Here is a 24,100-nt window from a genome sequence, read left to right as displayed (position 1 = left end):
CATATCCAGAGTCTGAATGCAGACCTAAGCATATGATTTTTACTTTTTTTTTGTTTTTAGTTTTTTCTTTCTCATGGTTTTTCTCTTGTTCTGATAATTCTTTCATGACATGACAAATATATTATTGTGCACGTATATCGCTTGCTGTCTTGGAGGAAGAGCAAAGAGGAGGGGAGAAAAATTTGGTACTCAAAATTTTATTTAAGAGAATGCTTAAAGGGGTGGTTAGGTGGTGCAGTGGATAGAGCACCCGCCCTAGATTCAGGAGGACCTGAGTTGGAATCCAGCCTCAGACACTTAATTACCTAGATTACCTAGCTGTGTGGCCTTGGGCAAGCCACTTAACCCCATTGCCCTGCAAAAAAACTAAAAATGAATAAAAATAATAAAGAATTTTTAAAAACATGTATAATGAGAAAAAATATTATTTACAAGAAAAAAAAGGAATGTTTTAAAATTATGAAAAACATGCTTGGCCCTGAAGAAGAGACAGGGAAAGACACTTGCCATTACTCCTTTGCAGACATTTTTGATGTATTCACTGAGTTTTTACAATTTCCCCTCTCTTTTTTTCCCCTTTTTTTCTTAATTTAAAAATTCTTTGTTCTATGGGATGATACTCTGGGAGATGTGGGGGGGGAATGATTCAGCTGATATGAAAACTGAAGACACCAATGTAGATCTAGTTTTAAAAATCCTTTGTTCTAAGGAGTATTCCCCTAGGAAGAGGAAGGGGAAAGACATTTTTAGGTAAAATAATAACCAAATAAACAGCATTTTTCCAAAATATTTTTTTCAGCTTCATGTGTTTCAAAAAACATTTTGATGCCTCCCTCCTTTCCCCCCCCCCCATGAGAAGGCAAGCAATTTGATAGAGGTTATACAAGTGCAGTCATGCAGAACATATTTCCATATGAGTCATGTTGTGAAAGAAGACATAGACCCAACCCCCCACCAAGAAAAAACAAACCAAACCCAACAACAATCCAAGGAAAAATAGTTTTAAAAAGTAGGCTTCAAAATGCATTTAGACTCCATCAGTTATCTCTCTGGAGGTGGCCCTTTAGAATTGTCTTGGATCATTATGTTGCGGAGAATAGCGACGTCATCCACAGTTGCTCATTGTTGCGTTACTTTGTTGCATCGTTGCTGTTACTGTGTACAGTGTTTTCCTGGTTCTACTCACTTCACCCAGCATTAGGTCATCTAAGTTTTTCCAGGATTTTCTAAAAATGTTCATTTCTTTTGGCACAATAGTATTCCATCATAATTACATACACAACTAGTTCAGCCATGCCCCAATTGATGGGCATCTTCTCTATTTCCAATTATTTTTTTACCCCCAAAAGAGCTGCAATGAAATATTTTTGTACATATAGATCCTTTCCCATTCTTTTTAAATCTCTTTGGGAGGGGGGCAGCTAGGTGGTGCAGTGGATAGAGTCAGGAGGACCTGAGTTCAAATTTGACTTCAGATACTTAATTGCCGAGGTGTGTGATCCTGGGCAAGTCATTTAACCCCATTGCTTTTAAAAAACAAAACAAAAATCTCTTTGGGATACAAACCTAGTAATGACATTGCTGGGTCAAAGGGGATGCACAGTTTTGTAGCCCTTTGGGCATAATATTTATTTTTAAAAAATTATTAAATATAGGTCAATTTCTTTTTTAATCTAAACTATAAAATACAAAGGGCTCACATCCAAGGACATGATATCTCCTTCAGTCTCTGAAGATCCCCATCGTCCCCCAGTGACTTCCTCATATCATCCTACAGACTTAAAGTACTTTCACCAGGACTGGGCTTATTCCTCTATATCATGGTTCTCTTCCTTGTGGTTTTTCAACTCTGGCTCCTACTCATCCCCACTTGATGTGGTTCCCTCCTCCTCTTCCTCCTTCTCCTCCTCCTCCTCCAGCAGTCAGGGACTCCAGGATTTTAGATACTCTACAATTGCCTTTGGCTTTTGCCATTTCCAGATCCCAGACGTTCTCTGAGAAGTATGGCAGAGATGAGCAAGATCCTTGGGCCCCTGCCCAGGGGCCAAAGTCTGCTCTTCAGCCCCGTCAACACTGCGCGGTCTAGCCCAGGCCATACATCCTCTCTGTGTCCCCTGTCCCTTCCTTTTATGCAATCTGCCTACCATCCTGAATGGAGGATTCCCAATTCTCCTAATAGTTTCCCTTTCTCTTTGACTTTGCTTCCATCATCCTCCGCTCTCTCAATGAATTCTTCCCATCTGTCGGTTCTCTCTGTGGAAGTCACCCATTTCCTTCCAGGCCCAGCTCAGGGGCCAGACGGCGCAGCTCACTAGCAGTAGATAAAGTATAAAGGGGAGAGCCAGTAAGATTTGGCTTCCTATCTTTACTCTGGCACTTTCCAGCTATGGTTGTCACAGTGAACATACTCTGAGTCCAAGTCACTTCCTCTGTAAAACAGAGTTACAGTAGCTTCATTACCCACCAAACACATTTATTGTGAGTTTCTCCTGGGAGATTTGCAAACTTTAAAGCATTCTATCAGTAATCATTATTAGCCAATGAGCCCCATTTTCATGACCGTGGTACTGGAGTTGCATACATTATATAGACATTTTGTGATTGGACCTGGTCTGCTAATTCTGGGGATAAAGTTGCTCATCTGGATCTGTGTGCATGAACTGAAGGGGTGAAAACTAGCCAAAGAGCACTGCTTCCCTTTTTTTCTGGCTGACCTCATGCAAGTAAGCCTTTGGATGTGGGACACCTCAGGTCTTCTCCATTAGGGGCTAACACTGACCTCTGATTGTTGTCTCCAGTGAGGTCTTTCCTGCTTGGAGATCAAATAATACTGGAGACAGCCACCCCTTTGTGAGTTCTGGCTCATTTCCAGAGGTCCTTGCTCCCAGTTCTTCTCTGGACTTCCCTACTATGCTTGTGTTCTAGTGTCACCCTAGGGCCTCCTCCTGGTAGGCCATCCAAACATCCTTGTGGCCTTCTGACCCTGGAATAGTCCTGGTTTAGGACTAGTGGTGAAGAAGGCTTCCATTTTTGGAGCTTTCATTCCCCTCCCAGCTCCACCCACTAGGGCTGCCTTCTGTGTGTCATTGGCTCCTTGAGGTCAGGGATTGCCTTTCTCCTGGCTTTTTTATCTGTAATCCCAGCACAGAAATTATCACAGTACCTGGACCCTTGCAAGTATTTAATCGATGTTGCCTTCTTCCTGGCATGGCCTTGGTCATAGCTGAACCCTCCACATGACCCTGGTCATGGGCTAATCTGTGTCCACTGTCCCCAAGAATGTTTGTTGCATTTGTGGGAGAGTGTACTTCAGGTTTATAGAGGATGTTTCTCTGCCATTTTAGTAAATATCTTTGAGCGAATTGTTTATGACTTTGAAGGCAGCTAGGTAGTATAATAGGTTGCAAATTAGCTCCAGGAAGACTTGAGTTCCAGTCTAGACTCAGATACTTATTTGCTGTGTAACCTGAACAAGTCACTTAACTTCTATTTGCCTCTGTTCTCTCATCTAAATAATGGGGATACTAACAGGATTGTTGTGAGGAGCAAATGAAATATTGATAAAACACTTTAACAATTAAGTACAATAGCAATGTTTGTGAAATTCCTGTATAAAAGGGGTCCCTGATGTCCTTCTGGGCCCTGAGAAATTCCTTAAAAATATAACTTTGGCTAGGCGCCTTTGGGTCTGAAAATAGTCTGATAGGACCCAAGGGGTCATGGATATATCATAAAATTGTCTAAAGATTTACAAAGCACCCTTGTTAGCCTAATTATCTTACTGTATCTATTAAAGTCCAGGACTGCTTCCCCCTTCCCCAGATGTGGCTGGAACCATAAGATAGTAAATTCCTGACTCCATCTCAGAAAACATGTTCAAACATTACACAAAGATCCTGACCCTTTCTCATCCCATCTATATGGAACCCTATGTTTACATATGTATATGTCAAGATAATATATCTAACTGCTGTCTTTGCTTCTCTGTATTTTGCTTGCTCTCGGTATACTCCCCCCACCCAAAACACTATAAAAACCCTATTCCTTGAACACTTAGGTATGGTCTGATTTGGGTATTCAATCCCCAGACAGTCCCTGGGAATAAAGATCTCCAACCTTACCAAATTCTGGTCTCCGTCTCGCTCTTTGAGTACAACATAATGTGATACGCAATAGAGCTATACCTATGTTCATCATCATCATCATCATCATCATCCTGCCTCAGAGACTTACTAGATGTGCTATATTGGGTAGGTCATTTAATCTCTCAAAGCTTCAGTTTCCTCATTGATAAAATGGAAATTCTAGGACCTACATTACAGAATCATGAAGAACCAATGAGACGATATGTTTAAAACTCTTAGGCCCCTTAAAATATTAAATAAATGCTAGCTACTATTATTCTAACTACTGAAAGCTGACCCCACTAATGGGGGCTCATCATCTAGAGGTCAAGGATTACAGAGTCAAAGACCTTTTCATAACCAGGAGACCCACCCTATAATCACAATTTGGCATGAATATTCAGTATGGCAACAACATTGCCCTTAAGTTCTGATGGGTCAGTGTTATGTCTTGGGCATTTTGGACATCAGTTTTGTCCAGAATGATGCTCAAATTGCATTCTTACAGGATATTCTGTAGTCCAGAGAGGGTATTTGTTGTCTCAATTTATGGAAGAAAATGAACGTCTATTGTCTTAATTCTGGCCACCTGATCTTGTCCTTCCAGGGATTCAGTAGGGATGAGATTTTTATAACAAGGGAAATGTGGTAGAGTTCTTCCTTCCTAATATAATTTACTTTGATAAAGATAATTTCCTATTTCTTAACCCACTGTTTCTGCAAACAAATCCACTTGGCTTGGCCATTTGTTCAGTGTTTGTCAACACACTATTATCTGAGTTGTCATTAGTTGCCTTTCCTCTTCACACTCCCATGCATGATAATATCTGTGTTTATTTCTCATCCCACCTCCCAAACTGTGAATTCCCTGAGGGCAGGAAACATGTTCAGTGGCATGTGGAGATGGGGATACAGAGCTGGCACCCAAGACAGAGGAAAGGACCAGAAATTAAGATTATTGTGGTCATTATTCAGTTGTCTGACTCTTCATGAACCCATTTGGGGTATCCTTGGTAAAGATACCAGAGTGGTTTGCCATTTCCTTCTCCAGCTCATTTTACAGATGAAGAAACTGAGGCTTTTGGATTAAGTGGCTTGCCCAAGATCACATAGCTAGGAGGTGACTAAAGCCAGATTTGAACTCAGGAAGATGTTTTGTCCTGACTGCAGGCCCAGCGCTCTGTCCACTACACCACCTACCTGCTCTGAGAGATATAAATTCTTTTGCACAATGATGATCTCAGATTTCCTGGGGTAGTGATATATACATATACATATATATATATATATATATATATATATATATATATATATATATGGCAATGGGGTTAAGTGACTTGCCCAAGGTCACAGACCTAGGCAATTATTAAGTATCTGTTGTCATATTTGAACTCAGGTCCTCCTGACTCCAGGGCTGGTGCTCTATCCACTGTGCCACCTAGTAAAATTGCTCCTGATAATGCTATATATGAAGTCAAAAAGAGTTGGGGGCTCATGTTAGGATCTTGGGTTCTACCCATAATTAGAGGATACTGAAATGGGCTAGGGCTCCCAACTCTTCCTCTGTCCCTGCATTTCTCTAGCTAGTAGTTGGCAAACCCTATACAGCTGCTTCAATGAATTGAGTGCGTGCTCTATAAACACATGAGGGGGTAAGCCCCAGTGAGCTGGTGAATATGGAAACACTCTCAGGAGGCTCCCTGGTTGTTCATAAACAAAGATGAAAATCAGCAAGAGTGTGTTCTGGGGATCAGTAATGGCAACCTTGGACATACTACAAACAAACATGATGGGCAGGTCGCGGGGAGCTCCTGGTGATCTGTAACTCATTGAAATGGGCAAGGGCTCTGGAAGAACTGGCAAACTTAGGATTCAGTGTGTCTAGAGACTTCTCTGGTCATCTTGAAGCATGAGCTAAAAATGTGCCAGCACACCCTAGTTAATCATCTGTGGAAGGGACATGAGACCTCTAGTGAGCTGGACATCTCCCATGCTCCACCACAAGCAGGACTGGTCACTTTAGGATTCGCTAAGATTGAGGGTGCTTTAGGATGAGAGAATTTCTAAAGTCTCTTGGAGATCATCTGGTCCAAGCTGCTCACTTTCCAGATGGAGCAGATGAGACGGAGCATAGGAAAAGCGACTTGGTCAATGGGAGAAGGGACTGGCAAATTTTCCCACTGCCTAAATAAAAACAGAGCCTCCTAAAACAGGAAGCAGGAAAACATGTTTATTCAAAAAACCCCCAAAGATACAATGCCTCTGGCTTCACGCAAGCAGAGAGCAGAGAGGGGGAGATGGGAGGGATGGAGGGTCCTCTCCCACAGAGCTCCCCGGCAATTCCAAAAAAGAAAAGGTTAAAAGCAATTGCAGGGAGTAGGAGAGACTGGATGTCCTGGGTTTTGCTCTGCTCCTCAACGTCTACCCCTTCTCCAAATCCTCCCACCCTGGCCCTGGCCCTTTACCCATTATGGCTTATATATTTGTCTAGGGGGCATGGGCAGCCCAGGAAGACAGGGTGATATCACACCTGGGTCCTTGAAGAGGAAACATGGGGAGGGACCAAAATCGGGATTGGAGACAAAATGGTAGAGAGATCCCCAGGCCTCTTCTGGAAGCTGGAGGGAGATCTGGAGAAAGGCTAGGAAGGCCCTGGTAAAAGGAGGGAGTAGGGGTCTCAGCAGAAGACTGGGGTGGGGCCAGAGGGCCCTTGGAAAAAGGAGTGCTGCCATAAGGCATTTGGGGAGTCCCATTCATCTCCTTTCCCTGCCCTGTCAAGGGCCTGGTTTCACCATCAAGGTCAGCAGAAATTGAGGGCAGAAGTGCAGGCATTTGGGGGGAAGGATTGGGAATAGACTGGGGAGAAGAGCCCCCCTCCTTGCCCTGGAGGCTGGGGGAGGGTTTTTTTTAGCCCTTTAGTGTTGGGGTATAGTCACCCCCAAATCATGGCTATGTACAAAGGGGAAGGATGAGTTGTGCATTGGGAATGGGGGGAACCCCCCCAAACACCAGAAAGACTCCCCGGGAGAGAAGAAATGGGAGATACCTTAGGAATGGTCTCACCCCATCCCCTGCCGTCCTCCTCCAGGCTTCACTCTGCCCACCCCTCATCCCCAGAGACAACCCCAAGTCTGTGATGGGATTGTCTGAGGTCAAGGCAGTCAGAGGGGTCAGAGGTCACGGCAGTGAGGACAAAGAGGCAGTGATATCATGAAGAAGGGGCCCATTCCCAAGGCCTCCAGGGATGAAGTCTCTGAGGGGAGGCCCGGTGACTTCATTGGCAGTGGGCGGGAACCCCTGACTAGGAATGGCAAATAAGTGGGCAGGAGCCCCTAGGCGGGAGAATTATGTCATTGAAGGACAATCCAAGAGAAAGAGACTGCTTTGGGCAGATAAGCCACCTCTACCTGCCTATTGGCCAGGCTGGAAAGCAGTATCATCTATTATGATGCGGCAGCCATGACATCTTTGGGGGCTGCCCTGGAAGGAGATAATGGCATCAACACAGCAGAATATCCTAGAATGAGGTGATGACATCATCGAGACAGCTGTCTAGACAGCAGGGGTGACATCATTCATGGAGTCTCATTCACAGGAGGCAGTGACATCGTCATTGGAGACTCACTGGAAGGAAGCAGTGATGTCATCATGTGGCTAACCTCCAGGTGCAGTGATGTCATGAGGGACATTTCCAGAGGGAAAAACCGTGACAACATTACAACATTGGGGGGCCCCAAAGTAGAGAAAGAAATGATGTCCTTGGTTCCATTAGGCCACCTCTGGGACCCAGAAGCTCAAGGCAAACTCCAAGGCTCGATGAAGATCGATCCTTCAGGCTAGGATCAGCCTGGGAAGGGAACACTTCAAACAACAGGGGCAGACGGGGGTCACCAGGACCCAGGGAGGCAAGAGTTCCCCTGCACCGCCCTGGTCAGAGTGAGGCCAGAACACTGGACCACAGTTTAAGAAGGACATTGATCAGCCAGAGTATCCACAGGAGGGCAGCCAGGATCTGACGGAAGGGCCTGGGGTCCCGTCCAGGGAGGAGCAGTTGAAGGAGCAGGGTATGTTTAGCTTGGAGATCTGGGGGGGTGGGGCATATGAGAGTTGTCTTCAAGTATTTCAAGGGTTGTCATGTGAGAATGAATAAGATTTCTTCTGTTTTCTCAGAGGTCAAACCTCGGAGTGATGAAGGAAACTTGGACTCAGATGATGAGAGCTGACCCCAAATGCAATGGGCTGCCCCTCACTGGAGGCCTTCACGCAAAGGTCGCAAGATCACTTGTGGGTTATGAGGTCAAAGTAAGGGCTGGACAAGATGGTGTCTGTTGGGGGGCATTCCCGCTGCCATTCTTTCCTGGTTCCTTTGCAGGAGGTCAAGGGAGGTGATGGTCCTGTAGAGGACTTGGCTTCATTGGATAGTCAAGGAGGGAAGGCATGACCTTGGAGGCCAGAGGGCTATCTCCTGGCCAGGCTCCACCAGTGCCTCCATCTGATGAGAACTGGAGTCTTCGCTCTCTCAGGGAAGGAGATCACCCAGGGGGAGGGGGGTCTTCAGGACTGATATCCCAGAAAGAGAGCTGAGGAGCCTCTGCCCAAAGAGAGGTGAAAGATGACATCATGGGAAAAGGAAAGGGATGCAGAGATCCTTCCAGAGGGATGGTATCCTGGCATGGGCCCTGGCCCTCACTGGACATTTTACAAAAAGGGCGGGGGGACCACCAGATAGAATGTCCCGGGAAAAGATGGAGCCTGTGGTGGATGATGTCATGTGAATGACAAGTGACAAGAAGGGGTGATGTCTCTAGGAATGATGGCACAGAAAGGGAAAGAGCCTCTGGAGCTGATGTCTTAAAAACGGGAAGACTCTTTGGAAGTTTTGTTGCAGGAGGGAGTGGAGATTTTGAAGATGACATCATAGGAAGAAGGGCACCCACTGGGGATGAAGCTGAAGGAAGGTGTGGCGCCTATGGAGAAGGTGGCCTAGCAGCAGGTTAAAGCCTCTAGCACCTCAGGATACACAGAAATCTCTGGGCATGATGTCACGGGAAGGGACAGAGGCTACAGAGATGAGGTCACAGGAAGGGGTGAATCCACTAGTGATGATGTCACAGGAAGAGGGAACATTTGGAGGTGATGTCAGAGGAAAGGAGTGAAGACTTTGGCAGTGATGTCCTAAGGAGTCGATCCACCAGGGAGGATGTCATGGGAAGGAAGAGTCTCTGGAGACAATGTTGTAGGAAGGGGCAGGTAGCATCGGGAGGTGATGTCACAGGACGAGGCATCATCTGGAGGTGATGTCATTGGAAGGACCAGAGCCTCTGGAGGTGATGCCGCAAGAGAGATGGGGCCTCTGGAGAGCATAACCCAGAAGGGGGTGGGTGGGGGGCTCGGGAGATGACGGTTCAGCCAGGGGAAGAGCCCCAGAAATGATGCCCTTGAGGCTCCCCATCGACCAGGTGGCCTGACCAGAGCCTTGTGAGGGTGGGAGCCTCCGGAAGGGGAAGGCTTTGGACTCTCAGACTGTCACCTCATTCTTGCTGGCTGTACGTAGGTGCTGTGGATGGTGGTGGCCGGGGATGAACTGGAGGGTCTCCAGGCCTCCCTGATGTTGGAAGGGTGGGCGTCGGGCAAGTGTGCCCCCAGCACCCCCTGACTCAGGCCCCATGCCCCCCCAGGCTGTGGGGGATAGGCCATGGCGCAGGTGGTGGGTGTGGTGGGCATGGTGAGTGTGAAGGGGAGGGGGCAGGCCATGCAGGGGGGTTGGGGGACCGGGCCCCAGGAGCAGGTTGGTGTGGGAGGCCGCCAGTCCCCCTCGAGGTGGGTCTGGGGGTGGCGCGGGGCTCCGGGGTGGGGAGAGGAGCCGCTCCTGACTCTGGAGGGCCTCAGGAGAGGAGAGCAGAAGGCGCTCCTGGGAGACCAGGCGGGCCCGGGGCAGGGTGAACTCGTAATGGGAGCCCCGGCCACTGTCCGCCAGCAGGTGCTCCTGAGACATGACGCGCCGGGGGTTGGCCATGGGCACCTGCTCCTCTGGACTGCCCCAGCCTTCTCCCGGCCCGCCGTACCCCCCACCCCCTGTGCCTGGCCGGCGCATGGCATGAAGGGGCAGTGTCCCGCGGGGCAGCTCCGCCATGTGTCTCCTCTTCATGTAGGCTTCGTCCAAGTCCTTCTCAGCTAGACACCCAGAAGACACAAAGGGGGGAGCTCAAGATTAGGCAGGAAAACTGGGTTGAGGGGGGCAAGGCCATTGAACCTCATGGCCTTGGAGACCTGAAGGGAAACCGTCAGTCATGGGGCGGAGCATCGGCCACCTTGGAGATCGTCAAAATCATGCCCAATTTTCTGTGCTCCCCAGCCAAGAAGGCCGTAGGCGAGGGTCCTCCCAGACAGCTAGCTGCCTCCACCCACCCACCCACTTGATCCTGGAGTCAGCCTCCCCCACCGCCACCCAATTATTCCCGGCCCCAGTCCCTGGCTGGCCTCACCAAGTCTCTTGAGGGAAGAGTATCGGCTCAACTCTGACTTGACTGCGGCCTCGTAGGATGGAGGCAGGTGGGAGAGGTTGTGGAAGGATCGGGAGCAGGAGAGGGTAGAGTAGTGGAGGGCTGGGCTGGGGGGAGGCTGGGCCCGCCAGTCTGGCATGAAAGGGAGAGACAGCAGAAGGAGGCAGGTTGGAGCCAGCACCGGCTGGGGAGCCTCCCCCCACTCCCTCCCCCGCTCCGGCACCCATCCATACCAAGGGTAGCAGCGTGATGTTTGGGACTGTTGACGTTGAGATGGATGTAATTGTGATGAAGGGTATCTGTGAGGAGGGAGGAGAAGGCGAAGAAGCCTTAAGCTCTGAATGATCTCTCTCACTCTTTGGAGAGCACCCCAAAGCACCAAGGGCCCCCCTCATCCCCTGGGCTGATGGCACTTTCCACAGCCAACCCCCCCCCCACCCCAGGAAGGCAGAGATAACAGCTGGCCCACTTTACAGAAAAGAAGTTATAACGAGCCCGGCTAGATAGAGTCAGGGCTTTGGAGTCCCATGAGGTCCCTAGGTGGGTGTTGGGTCTGCCACAAGGTAGAATGGGTCTGGGGGGAAATCGAGAAAAGGAGGAGGGGACGGCAGGGAAGGAGGGGGAGGAGAGGAGAAAGGGAGGCAGAAGAAAGGAAGGGGAAGGGCCTCAGAAATGAGTGAGGAGGCGGAAAGGAGGATCAGCACTGGGGGGGGGGGGAGGCCTCAGAGAGAGGTTGGGGTATGTGATGGAGAGAAGAGGCAGAGTCAGGCGCCCAGAAGGGAGACAGGGAAAAATGGCGGGAGGAGACAGAGGGAGATGAGAAAGGATGGTGGAAGGAGACAGAGGGGTGGAGGGGGTCCAACTCCTGTGGATGTCCAAGACTCACCGTGGTTGGATGTCTTGACAGGATTATAGAGGTTTTTGGGGGGTCGGGGTGGGATGCTGTCAGGCCCTCCCAGACCTGGGGTCAAGGAACTGCTCCTGGCCCTGTCAGGACGGGTAGTTGGCCCTGCTTGGTGCCTCAGAATGTCCACCAGGGCCCTGGATGCAGGGGATGGAGAGGAGTCGGCCCTGAGACCCCAAATACTCACTTAGATCGGCTTTTGCCTCCTCAAGGCTGAGATCCCTCTTCTCTTCCCCATGGGGGCCTCGGTTTCCCTCTCAGTCTGACCCACATGGCTCAGCCACAGGTTCCTCCTTACCCTGTGTCATCCTGACCTTGTCTTTTTTACCCCTGGTCTCCTGGGGTTTTCCCCAAGGACCCAGGATTGAGCAATGGCTAGAGCTGGGGCAGAGCCCTCCAAAGGGTCGTAGCCTCCCCAGCTACTTGGTCTTCAGGGACCAGACAAATCCACGTGGACACCCCCCAATCCTGGAGCTCATCTCAAGGAGTGACTTGGGTCCCTACTGTAACCCCCCCCCAACAGATCCCCAGAGGCCCTAGGTCCTTACACACGCATCCCCCTGCCACTCCCCGGCCAATCTGTTCCCCTAGAGCCCCTTCCTTGGGCCAGGTCTAAGGCTGCCAACTTCAGCAGAACCCCACCCCAGATCTCTCTTTCCCCCCCTCTCAGCTATCCTGCATGCTATGCCTTGAGGACTGGGCATCACATGGAAGTCCCTCTAGCTGGGATCCCTCCATCCTGGGGCCCCTCCTCTGCACCCTCAGCATCCCCCCCCCAAGCCCAGCCCCAGCCACAGTCCCATCTGGGATACCTGGGCACGTTGATCTCTCGGTGGGCCCGGGGCGCCCGGGAGGCTTTGCTGAAGGCCACCTTGGCGCCCACACCCACAGCCAGGGCGAAGCTGATGACCCCACACACCACATAGGCTGTGCTGCCGCCGGGGCCCTCGCCACCCCTGCCCCCGGCCCCACCGGCTCCAGCCCCCGCCCGGCTCCCATCGAGCCATCCGGGCTGTCCCGGTCCTGGCCCTCCTCCATTCCCGCCTGCCCCGGGCCCCCCAGCATCAGAGGGCTGGGGTGTGTAGGCCCAGACTGGGGTATCATAGTTGGAGCAGGAGGCCTGGGCCAGGCGCATATGGCGATGTTCACAGCAGAAGCGGTAGTAACATGTGCCACAGCAGAAGCGGAAGGAGCCGGTGCTACAGTTGAAGGTGGCGTCGTATTGGCCCATGACGTCGTAGTAGCCGTGGCACAGCTCTGCGGGCAGGGGGGCCCGAGCGGCCTGCCCTCCACTCCCGCCCCCCGAGGTCCCGTTGGTCAGCCCACCACCGCTCCCTCCGCCGCTCCCCGTCACGGCCCCGGTCAGCCGACGCAGGTGGGCCAGCAGGGCTGGGAGGGGGCCTGTGGCTGCCATGCTGCTGCTGTTGGATAGGTGGGCCAAGGCCAGGGCTGGGCCCAGGGCAGAGGCCAGGAAGAGGGGGCACAGGAACAGGGAGGGAGGCATGGCTGCAGGAAGTCTTGGCACTGTGGGAGAGAAGAGGAGAGAGATGAGGCATAGACAGGAATGGACAGAGAGGACCAGACAGGGAGGGGCCTGGCAGGGGAGGGAGGGAGGGCACACGGGAAGAGGAGAGAAGGATGGAGGACTTCCTAAGGAGAGCCACTTGTCTGGGAAGGGGACCATCGAAGCAGGGAGAGCCATGTCCGCCTGGCCAGACGGGCAGCCGACCAGGCAGCGGGGAGCTAGACAGCCAGGGGACCTGGGCAGGCCCCAGAGAGGCTGAGGAGGCCAGGCAGGGAGGAAGGACCAGGACTCGGTCTCCTCTGCCAAATGCTCCACTCAAGCTCTCCTCAGAGACTGAGACAGAGATAGAGGAATGCACACTGTGGGGGAGAGATAGCAGAGAAAGTGCGGGAGAAAGGAAAGAGAGACAAAGGCTTAGAAAGGGGCGGCTAGGTGGCGCAGTGGATAAAGCACTGGCCCTGGAGTCTGGAGGACCTGGGTTCAAATCTGATCTCCGACAATGATGACCTAGCTGTGTGGCCTTGGGCAAGCTACTTAACCCCATTTGCCTTGCAAAAACCTAAAGAAAACCCAAGCAAAGGCTTAGAAAGTGAGAGAGATGGCTGAGTCTGTGGCTGAGCCCCCTCTGGAAGGAGGAATTTTTTTGGGGGGGGGACCCCAGAGGAGCTGGGGCCTCCCCCTGGACACTGGACTCAGAATGTTCTTCCCCAGTCTAACTCCACTGTTCCCATGGTAGCCACCCACTGAGGTATCAACCCCACTTCCCTGGCAACACACAACAGAGGCTGCCACATGATAGAGACCCAACCTGGGGGCCCACAGATAGCAACTTGAGCCCAACACCCCTCCTCCATGACTGGGGATCTGCAGCTCCCCTCCTAATGGCGTAGAGGCCCCAGCTGCAGGCTAGACACAACTTGTGGACCTAGCATTTCCCATCCACAAACAGGAACTCAGTTTTCACCACACACACACACACACACACACACACACACACACACACACACACACACACACACACAACCTCACATGCAGTGACAGACACACCCGCATACACAGGTGCACAATCCATTCCCACGGGCAGGATGCCATCCTTCCCAGCCCCCAGACACTGCAGTTACAGATATGCCCAAATAGCAAGTGTGAGCACAGCTGCGGTCATGGCCATGGACCTCTGCCCTCTCCCAGAAATGGAGTGTCATGGAGCATCGACAGACACGCACTCACAAAATTCCCCTTCCCCACAAAGGGCACCCTGTCTACCAGACAATACCTTTCTCCCTCCTACTCCCCCCTTAACCTCTGGTGCTTTTGGAATTGGGGGTGGGGAAGATATAGAGAATGGTAGGGCCATATCTGCCCCCCCATGGCCCATCACTGGCCTCCCCTCCCCCCTCCCAGCCTTCCCTGCCCCCTGGAGAGACCCAGTCCAAACTGGAAGCTGGTGAGAGGAGAGGGAGGTGGAGAGACAAAGAAGGCAACGTGCAGAGATGGAGATATCAGGAGACAGAGATAGGCAGAAAACAAAGATGGGGACGGAGAGAGAGAAAAGGCAATGGAAGCAGAGGAAGAGAAAGGGAAGGAGGGAGGGGCAAAGTCAGACACAAGCCGCTCTGTCACCCACATAGCTTTTCCTGGAAGCCTCTTGGACCTCTCCCCCATCCCCGTCTCCTATCTCTGTCTCAATCCCTGGACCTTCCTCGGTTTCAATGTCCAGTCAATCTCTAATCTTGGGAGTCTCCAGCTCTCTATAGCTCTCTATAGCTCTCTCTCTCTCTCTCTCTTCCAAAGCAGGAGATTCAGCGCCCCCAGCCACCCACCTCCCAGCTGGGCACCAGGACACAGATCCAGAGAGGGGATCATGATGTTTGGGGCTCCACTCCCCCCACCTCCTTTCTCCTTACCCAGCTTTGTCAAATGCTCACAGCTTCAACCTGGTGTGTGTGTGTGTGTGTGTGTGTGTGTGTGTGTGTGTGTGTGTGTGTGTGTGTGTGTGAGAGAGAGAGAGAGAGAGAGAGAGAGAGAGAGAGAGAGAGAGAGAGAGCAATGGACCGGAGTCTTCCAGGCTGTGGTGCTGCTGTCGGCGTGTGCTTGGTCCTGTGTCTGTAGCTTCGGCGGGTGGGGGGGACCCTGTGTGTGTCTGTGTGTGGGTGGGTAGGTGGGAGCCGGGGCACTTGAGTGTGTGTGTGTGCGAGTCTCTTCCTTTGTGCGGATTCCAGGGGCTCCGGGGGAGGATTTGGGCTGCGGGGATGTCAGAGGCTGGAGAAGGGGAGCTGGGGGCTGAGGCGGGTCGAGGAAAGGAGGGGGCTTGTGGACTGGGGGGAGACCCCGAGACAGCAGCCACAGCCGATGCTGTCTGAGCCCCGCAGGTCGGGGAGATCCCCTGGGCCTGGGGGGCTCGGCCCGGCCCCGGCCCCTTCTTTCGGGGTGACGCCTTTCTTTGTTTCAATCTAAGCCTCTGCCTGTCCCCTCTCACGCTCCCCGCCCCGCCTCGGGGGTCTCTGCCTGGGCGGGGGGCGACTTCGGGCAAGGGTCTCCAAGCGCCCCTTCCCTCTCCTTCCCTTCGGGGGCTCAAGGCGGCGGCGGGGGGGTGTGGGGGGAGGACCGCGGCTGCGGCAGGAGCGGGATGTTCCCGGCGCAGAGCAGGCTCCTGTTGCCATGGCGACGGGAGCTTGGCCTCGGGGAGGGCAGCGGGCTCCGGTAGAGGTAGGAGCCGGAGGAGGCCGGGGTCCTGGCGGGAGGGGAGGGGGCGGCCGGGGAGCCGAGGCTTGCCGGGGGTCCCCTGGGGAGGCCGAGGCCCAGGGGGCGGGATGCCGCGGGCTGGGGATCCCCCCACCTGCAGCCCCGCGCGGCCATCGGGGACCCCGCGCTCCCGAGGATGGAGAAGCCCTGAAAGAGGGGGCTCCGCACCCCGAATTTCGGAGGGGCCGGTGACTGCGGAGGAAGGACGCCTGCTGTGTGGGGAGGGGGCGCCCCGACAACGGAGCTGACGCGCTGTGCCCCCCCCGCAGCTCACCTGGCTTTACGGATCTCGAGGCAGCCCGCTTAGGCTCCGCGCCCCCTCCTGCCCCAGCCGGCCCCCCGCCTGCCCCTCCCTGGCTCCGAGTGGCTCGGGACGGCCGCCACGCGTCTCTCGTCTCTGAGCATCTCGAAGTCTCTGAGGACCCCCCCGCCAGTTCCCGATGGCCCCTTCCTCCCCCGCGCGCCCCCCCCGCAATCAAGAATGGTTTCGTCCACAGGAGAGCCGAGCTTTATTCCCCGAAGCCGGCTCCGAGGGCCGCCGCCCCCGGCCCGCCCCCTCCGGGCTCAGCCAATCCTCTCCCTCCTGGGGGGGTCATTTGCATAGCGGGAGGTGGTCGGCCCATGGGCCCGGAGGGAGAGGGAGGGGGCTCCGTCTGGGGGGGGGGCCTCCCCTCTCCCCGGACTGAGCCCTTCGCCCCCAGGAGAGGGGGGCCAGGCGGCGTGAGGAGGGGTCCCGGGCTTGCGTGCGTGTCTATGGGAGTGGCTGAGCGACGGGTCTGCGTGAGTGTCAGGGGGTTCGGGGGTTCAGCTGAGGATGGGGTTCTGGGCCTGGAACAGCGCCAGGAGTCCACTGTCCGGGGCCGGATCCTTGATGACCTTCTGCACCTGAGGGAGACGGGGGAGAAGGGGAGCGCTGCGGTTGGGGCGCCCAAGAGAAGGGGGGAGCGGAGGGGGGCCGGGGGGAGGGGCCACTACCTCCTTGAAACGTGGGTGGGCGAAATCGGCCAGCAGCTGCAGGATGAGGCACTCGCTGGTGGTGAGGAAGACCCCGCTCTGGCGCATCCTGGACAGAGCCAGTAAGCGGTCCACCTGACTGGAAGAGGGGGTGTCTGTTGGGGGGGGGGGAGCCTGCTTGGGGCTTCCCACCGTGCGGGATCGGGTGGCCCCAGGCGCCGAGAAGTGGGTGGCCTGGGGGCGGTGAGCCCCTTTGGGTTCGGGGAGGAAGGGGGGGCGGCCAGGCTGGGTGCTCTAGACTCCTGGGATGTCGAAAAGGTGGGGGAGACAGCCCCCCCCAGGAGGGGAACCGGGTCCTCTGCGAACAAAGTCGTTTACTTACAGGGGGGGCTCACTGCCGCATGGTTCAGCCCAAATGGAGGGGTGTCTGTGAGTGGGCTCCCCCAAACCTCTATGGATGGATCCACCCTTCCCCCAAGGGTCCCGGTGCTTTAGCATGGTACAGTCCACTCCCTCATTCATTCAGTGCTACAGGTGTCCCCCAAGGTTCCCCCCCCAGTCTGTCCACTGACCTGCGGGAAGAGCAGGCATCGGCCACCACGTGTACGTCCAGGCCTCTCTCCAGAAGGTCCAGGGCTGTGCTCTGGGGAGGTGGGTCAGAGGTCAGGGGTGCGTGCAGGTTAAGGCCCCGGGGGCTCATGGGGGGGTGGGGAGCCCTACCATAATGCAGGCTTGGGCCTCAATGCCGCACAGTAGCACCGACTTCAGGCCAGGCCTGGCCCTCATCATATTCTCCACTTCTGGCACCACCATGCTGAAGCAGGTCTTGGGCACCGCGGGGATGCCCTGGGCCCCCAGCTCCGGGACTGTGGGACCCAGGCGCTTGGGGTTCTGTTCCGTCAGCACCACTGGGATGTCCAGCACCCGGGCCACCTAAGAGGAGGGCAGGCCAAGTGCGGCTGACGGGGGGTGAAGCGGCCACAGGACGGCAGGGAGGGTCAGGGTGAATTAGACACCTGGCCATGGGGGGCCAGGCATAAATAAGAGAGCTGGACGGGGCATCAGCTGGGCACAAGCCGCCTGGGGTGTCGGGTGTGAGCAGGTGTTCAAGGTGTTCCGGAGGGGGACAAAGCATCCAGGGGCTTAGGTGTGCTTGAACGGGGGGGGGACCAGGAATGGGTGTGCATAACAGCTGGAGGCCGGTCCGGGGCAGACCACACCGGGAGGTCCTCCCCTCCCCCCTTGGGCGGCACCCGCACCTGGAGCATGCGGGCCGCCACGGCCACGATCTGGGGGAAGAAGGAGATGCTGCTTCGGAATTTCTCCTGCATGTCGCAAAGGAAGAGGCTGGAGGAGCCGGGGAGCACGCGGCCCAGGGCCCGCGGGGCGGCCGCCATCGCTGCGGAGGGAGACACGGCCCGGACCGCTCGGGACTCCGCGGGCCGGAGGCGGGAGCCGGGGAGCCGGGGACCCCGCCCCCGCCCCCCGCCCGGGGTCCCCCGCCGCCCGCGCCCCCTCCCGCGCCCCGCTACTCACTGCCTCGGCGACCTTGGCCGTAGCCTCAGAAACCCGAGACGACCCGCCTCTGCCCCCGGCGGCCAATCGGGGTGTGGGCGGGGTCCGGGGAGCCAATCCGGGCCGGAGGCCCCGCTGGGGTCCCGCCCCTGCGCTCCCATTGGCTCGCTGCCGGCCCCGCTCCTCCACTCAGAAACCTGAACTCCCGAGAGAGGCGGGGTCAAGGAGAAAAGTTGGGAGAAGAAGAGAGGCGGGGGGGGGCTGCCCTCTGACCTCCGCCCCGGCCCTAGGACGGCAAGGCCTGCTGTCCTTGGCCCCCGAAGAGGACCGCACCGTGTCAGAGTGGGCGCGGCAATTACGGGGGCACAGGGAGCCCCCGGGGACACCGGGGGGGGCTTCCAAAGTGCCCAAGCGCTTCGGGGGGGAGGAGTCTCCCGGAGGTCACCAGGGGTTACTGTTAGGCCGAAGCCAGGGCTCGGGACGGGACCCGCTTCCAGCCGGGCCGCTGCCCTGTGGACCAATGAGGAGGCCCAAACGGTGGTGACGTCACTCGTCTCCTAGGGGAATCATCTTCCGTAGCGCCTGGAGCCTCTCTGGGCATGCGCGGGGAGGGGGGCGGGGGCGGAGAGAGGCGCCTGGAGGAAAGAGCCACTCGGTTTCCACAGCGAGCATTTATTAAGCACCTGCTGAATCCCGGGCTGCGGGCTAGGGGCCTGCTGGGCATGCGCGGGGGGGGCGATTATTACAGACTATTGGGGAGACAGAGAGACAATGTGAGAGACAGGGGCAGAGACAGGGGCAGACAGGGGCAGAGAAGGGCAGAGAGGGGCAGAGAAGGGCAGAGAGGGGCAGAGACAGGGGCAGAGACAGGGGCAGAGAAGGGCAGAGAGGGGCAGAGAAGGGCAGAGAGGGGCAGAGACAGGGGCAGAGACAGGGGCAGAGAAGGGCAGAGACAGGGGCAGAGAAGGGCAGAGAGGGGCAGAGACAGGGGCAGAGACAGGGGCAGAGAAGGGCAGAGAGGGGCAGAGACAGGGGCAGAGTCAGGGGCAGAGAAGGGCAGACAGGGGCAGAGACAGGGGCAGAGAAGGGCAGACAGGGGCAGAGACAGGGGCAGAGAAGGGCAGAGAGGGGCAGAGACAGGGGCAGAGAAGGGCAGAGACAGGGGCAGACAGGGGCAGAGTCAGGGGCAGAGAAGGGTGGAGAAGGGTAGATGGGCAGAGAAGGGCAGAGAGGGGCAGAGAAGGGCAGAGACAGGGGCAGAGACAGGGGCAGAGAAGGGCAGAGAGGGGCAGAGACAGGGGCAGAGAGGGGCGGAGAAGGGTAGATGGGCAGAGAAGGGCAGAGAAGGGCAGAGACAGGGGCAGAGAGGGGCAGAGAGGGTCAGAGACAAGGTCAGAGACACACGGCCAGAGCAGGCCTGTGGTCAGAAGGTCAGCAGCCCCGGCGTCTCTCAGGCCTGGGCTGGGTCTCTCAGTGGCCCAGCACAAACCCGGCTTCAGGGTCCTCCGCAGGCCAGGGCCCTTCCATGCCCCCCAGGGCACGGGGGGACAAGCAGGCCCGGGGCATGGGTGGGTAGGGAAGGCATTGCCCTGGGGCCTGGTACGGGATCTCTACAGTGTTGTTGGGGGGGGGCCTGGGGCCAAAGGTCATCGGGGGGAGCTGGGGAGCCTGGACAAAGAGGGAAGAAGCAGGGGTCAGAGGAAAGGCAGAGATCTCAGGGGTCCGTAGGGGAAGTTCAGACGGTTCTGGGAGTACCTGGGAATGCAGGGAGGGCTCTTCAGTGACTTGAGGCAGAAGGGAAGGGCCAGGGGTTGGGGGCCTGGGGCTCAAAGGGATGATCTCCAAAAGCTCCTGGGTCGGGTTTTGGAGGGCGCTAGGACTCAGGGCCAACCCAGGGCCAGGACTCTCTGGGGCAGCCAGGGCCTGGGCCACCCCAAGGAAGGGTGAGGGAGGCCGTGGGCACTGGGCCTTGGGCTGGGGGCCTGGGCCCTCCTGGGACAGGATGGTCAGGGCCAAGTGGTGGGTGGCTTCCTCGATGTCCGCAAAGCTCCTGCGCAGATGGGGGTGGGGGGAGTGTGCTCTGAGTGGCCTCTGACCTCCCTGCCCCCTCCATCTCGCCCCTCGTTGCTCCCCACTGCCAGTTTTTCTGCTCCCATACTGCTCTCTACGTTTCTCCCCCGGTCTCTCTCTCTCTCTCTCTCTCTGCCTCAGTCTCTCCATTTGTTCTCTTTATTTCTGTCCCCATGTTTCACTGTCAGCCCCCCCCATTCCTATTTGTCTGATTTTTCTGTGTTGCTTCTCTTTCTCACCTGCACAACTGATTGTAGAGGAACCTCCGATGGTTGGGTTTCCTCCGGGGGGGCCGCGTTTTCCGGGGCTGCAGGGTCCTCAGGATTCGGGCAGCCACCCCACTCACGAAGGCACACAGCTCCTGGGGGGCAGGCTCAGGGAGCCCTGTGGTGGCTGGGATCCCGGGGTGCATCACCCTGCTCTCAGGAACTAGTGGAGGGAGGGAGGAAAGAGGGATGGGGGAAACAGACCGTGGCCACCCAGCCGCAGGCCCCTGGGGGTAGGCCGAGGACTCGGCCTCCAGGGACCTCTCCCAGGGCTCCCTGTCCGAGGCTTTAGCTTTTCCCTCCAGAAGCCAGGTAGTGGGAAGGGGGGGGGGGGGCGTTCGATGGTCCCTGGTGGTGTGACACGGAGGGAGAAGAGAGAAGGGGGGGGAGGTAAATAAAGTGGGCCTGCGAGAAAAGGATGCAGATGGAGTAGGGGGGTGGGAGGAGTGCACATGGGGCAGGGCAGAGAGAAGAGGAGGGGGTGTAAGGAGGGAGCGGAAAGGTGGGGCTGGGGGGGAATGGGATGGGGGGAGAATGGGATGGGGGGAGAATGGGATGGGGGGAGAAAGGGATGGGGGGAGAATGGGATGGGGGGAGAGAATGGGCTGGGGGGGGAGAATGGGATGGGGGAGAAAGGGATGGGGGGAGAATGGGATGGGGGGAGAATGGGATGGGGGGAGAATGGGATGGGGGGAGAATGGGATTGGGGGAGAATGGGATGGGGGGGAGAATGGGATGGGGGAGAAAAGGGAGAGCAAAAATGGGACTGAGAGAAAGGGATGAGTTAGTGGCACTGGGAGAAAAGGGGGTGGGAGGAGTAGAAAGGAGACTGGGGGAAAGAAGGGAATGGGGAGGGAGAAGGGGGTGAGGGAAGAGGGTAGAGGGAAAACGGAGATGGGGAGAGAGAAGGGGATGACAGGAATGAAAAAAGAGACCCGGGGGAAAGAGAAAGGGACTGGACAAGGGGAGGGAGGAGAGAGATGGAGAGGGAGGTCAAAACCTAGGAACGGGGCGAGCTAGGGCAGGAGAGAGGGAAGCAGCCAGGGGTCCAACACTCCTACCCATACCTTCCTGTCTTCTGGAGAATTGGCCTCCGGACCCAAGGCTGGGGCTGACTGGGGTGGGTGGGGGTGTTATATAGAGTTAGGCGGGGGGAGCACTTCCCTTCTGCAGCCTCCAGGCCAATTAGCACATAACTCTGCCTGGGATTCAGAGATGGGACCGTGGCGTTGGGGAGAAAGGCCAGGGAAGTGCCAATTATGGGGACAAAGAGGAGGCCAGGAGGTGGGAAGAGTCAACTGCAGCAATCAAAGTTAAGGGCTCTTCACTGGAGCTGGGTGTCAGAGCACCTGGGTTGCCGAGGGGTCGGGGCCTGAGCAAAGAAAATGAGGTGGAGTCTAAGAAGCTGCTTTCCTTCTCTGGCCCTCAATATTCTTGGGGGGTGAAGGGGGAAGCGGGGAGCGGCTTCAGGATGAAGGGGGGAGGGGAGGAGGAGGTAGCTCCATAATTGATGAGTAATGCAGGAACAGACATTGATAGAGAAGTGGAGGCAAAGAAGTGGGAATAAGCACATCGAGCCTTACTGTGTGCCAGTCGCCATGCCAGGTAGGCACCAGCATGATCTCCATTTTACAGTGGAGGAAATTGAGGCAGGCAGAAGTTCCGTGTTTTGCCCAGAATCCCATGCTAAAATGTATTGGGTTATATTTGAACTCAGGTCTTCCTGGGGGCTGGAAAGCTACCTAGGTAGCTGCTTCTGGAAAGGAAGTGTGCCAGAAGGAAATGGAAGTTTCCAGGAATCTTATGGGGTGCGGTAGAGCAGGTAGAGGGCATTGGTCTCCAGCATCCAACTAGGGATGACCAGATGGCCAGGAGAGCCACTACCCCTGGGGTACCCCATCCACCGGCCTCTCTTGCCTGGGCTGCTCACAGGATTGGTGTGGGATGGAACCCTACAAGTCTGTTTCTTTGAGCATCAGGCCTCACCCCATCTGCCTGACTCCCCACCCTTCCATCCTCTGGTACATTCATCTTAATTCCATGAGTAACCCAAGGACCTTTGGGCTTTGCCCTCTGCCCTGCAGCTCAGCTGTCTTTCCTGGGCTGTCTGCCCTACTCCTAGGGAGCACCTGCCTTGTTTCTTTGTGGCTCCCCAGGATCCCCTGAGCACACTGATTGTCACATAATGATGCTTAATAAAGCATTTTTGACATTGGGTGATGATTCACTATGATGGCCTTGCTCATCTCAGCAGGACAACAATCACAGACAATTCTAAAGGACTCGTGATGGAAAATACCATCCTCGTCCTCCGAATGCAGTTTTAAAATTAAAATTTAAAGTTTTAAAATGTCTTACGGGATTTTTTTTCTCTCATGGTTTTTTTCCTTTTTGATTTGATTTTTCTTTCACTGCTTGATTAATATGAATATATGTTTAACATGTATAACCTATGTCAGATTGCTTTCCATGAAGGGGAGGGAGGCAGGGAGAAAAATGTGAAACTCAAAACCTTACAAAAAAATGATGGTGGAAAACTCTCTTTGTATATAATTGGAAAAATAAATGAAATACATATTTTAAAAAGCTTTTGACAATGTATACTCTCGACATTCACACTCAAATATTCAAAGTGGAACTCATGATCTTCATCTCACTTCCAAGTGTCCCTTCCTACCTTTTCTATCACCCCCATCCTGCCTGCCCCAGGCTCTCACTCAGGATGTCATCCTCCAGTCCTCAGGATCACCCGCAGGACCAGTCAGTCCCTCCTCAGGCCCTGGTGGCTCTGCTCTCCACTTTCCTCTGGCATTGCCCCCTCCCCTGGCCTTTCCTGCATTCTACTCCATCTCACTGCTTTGAGTCTCTCCTCTTCAGTTCATCCCTGACTCAGCTGTGCTCTTCCTAAATCCCCGACTTGACTCTTCTTCCCCTCCCCGCCAATCGCAAGGGCACCTTATTGCCTCCAAGATCAAATATAACATTCTCTATCTGGTTCACCAACCCTCCATAGTCTGGCCCCTCCTACCATTCTGACTTCGTACATTTTAGGTTGCCATTCCCAGCTCCCCACTCCCTCACTCTGCAGTGTAGTGACATCGGGCCCCTTTACTGTCTCTTAGTGAGACTTTCCTTCCCCATAGTCTGACATTTTCTCCAGTTGTCCCACATGCCTGAGGTTCTGGCCCAACTCCTCTCTGGCTCCTGGTTTCTGGCTTCCTTCAACTGTCAACTTAAATTTTACCTTCCAAGAGAGCTCTTCCTCATTCCCATTAATGTTATTGCCTTTCTTCTGAATGAGTAGGTAAATTCAGGAAGGATTAGCAGGTGGACTGCCCATCCACCTCTGGTGTCCATCTGCCATCCAACTCTCACCTGGCTCCAGGAAGCTGGAATATGTGCAGGAGCCACATCCCAGGAAACCATTTAGAAGGCCAGGCAAACCAGATTGAGGGTCAACTACTCTCAAACCTGGTGGTGAGTTAAGGGGGTGTCTA

The 24,100-nt window shown here is 55.2% G+C and overlaps 2 protein-coding genes across 3 annotated transcripts; both read right to left on the bottom strand.

Annotated features, from left to right (window-relative positions):
- Positions 1 to 6,347: 6,347 nt before the first annotated feature.
- SHISA7 (shisa family member 7) lies at positions 6,348 to 14,676 on the bottom strand. Of its 2 annotated transcripts, none has more exons than XM_074220025.1 (5): positions 12,344 to 14,676; positions 11,514 to 11,698; positions 10,861 to 10,926; positions 10,610 to 10,759; positions 6,348 to 10,298 (listed from the first exon to the last, which is right to left on the bottom strand). In XM_074220025.1, the coding sequence occupies exons 1-5, from the start codon at positions 13,231 to 13,233 to the stop codon at positions 9,643 to 9,645; spliced, it is 1,947 nt and encodes a 648-aa protein (XP_074076126.1). In that variant the 5' UTR covers positions 13,234 to 14,676; the 3' UTR covers positions 6,348 to 9,642. The 2 variants fall into 2 exon arrangements, with proteins under 2 accessions (XP_074076126.1, XP_074076128.1); XM_074220027.1 differs by having other exon boundaries at positions 11,514 to 11,668.
- A 1,612-nt stretch (positions 14,677 to 16,288) lies between these two features.
- Positions 16,289 to 18,384, bottom strand: ISOC2 (isochorismatase domain containing 2). Its single transcript, XM_074220028.1, has 6 exons — positions 18,289 to 18,384; positions 18,012 to 18,151; positions 17,473 to 17,685; positions 17,325 to 17,395; positions 16,774 to 16,891; positions 16,289 to 16,683 (listed from the first exon to the last, which is right to left on the bottom strand). The coding sequence occupies exons 2-6, from the start codon at positions 18,147 to 18,149 to the stop codon at positions 16,603 to 16,605; spliced, it is 621 nt and encodes a 206-aa protein (XP_074076129.1). The 5' UTR covers positions 18,150 to 18,151; positions 18,289 to 18,384; the 3' UTR covers positions 16,289 to 16,602.
- Between the last annotated feature and the right edge of the window lie 5,716 nt (positions 18,385 to 24,100).

This window comes from Macrotis lagotis, chromosome 1, assembly GCF_037893015.1.
Source record: "Macrotis lagotis isolate mMagLag1 chromosome 1, bilby.v1.9.chrom.fasta, whole genome shotgun sequence".
NCBI classification, from domain to species: Eukaryota; Metazoa; Chordata; class Mammalia; order Peramelemorphia; family Peramelidae; genus Macrotis; species Macrotis lagotis.
Note: the sequence above shows the minus strand (reverse complement) of the source record. Positions and strands in the feature narration are given on the sequence as shown.

Bases quoted from the DNA above. Each gene is read 5' to 3' on its own strand.
- ISOC2 (XM_074220028.1), bottom strand. From the start codon at position 18,149: ATGGCGGCCGCCCCGCGGGCCCTGGGCCGCGTGCTCCCCGGCTCCTCC. The intron at 17,396-17,472 runs GTAGGGCTCCCC...CCACCTCCCCAG, and splicing joins AGGCCCAAGCCTGCATTATG to AGCACAGCCCTGGACCTTCT. The intron at 16,892-17,324 runs GTCAGTGGACAG...CCCCTCTTCCAG, and splicing joins GATGCCTGCTCTTCCCGCAG to TCAGGTGGACCGCTTACTGG.
- SHISA7 (XM_074220025.1), bottom strand. From the start codon at position 13,233: ATGGCTCTCCCTGCTTCGATGGTCCCCTTCCCAGACAAGTGGCTCTCC. The intron at 10,760-10,860 runs GTATGGATGGGT...CTTTCATGCCAG, and splicing joins ACATCACGCTGCTACCCTTG to ACTGGCGGGCCCAGCCTCCC. The intron at 10,299-10,609 runs GTGAGGCCAGCC...CTGGGTGTCTAG, and splicing joins CTCTTCCCTCAAGAGACTTG to CTGAGAAGGACTTGGACGAA.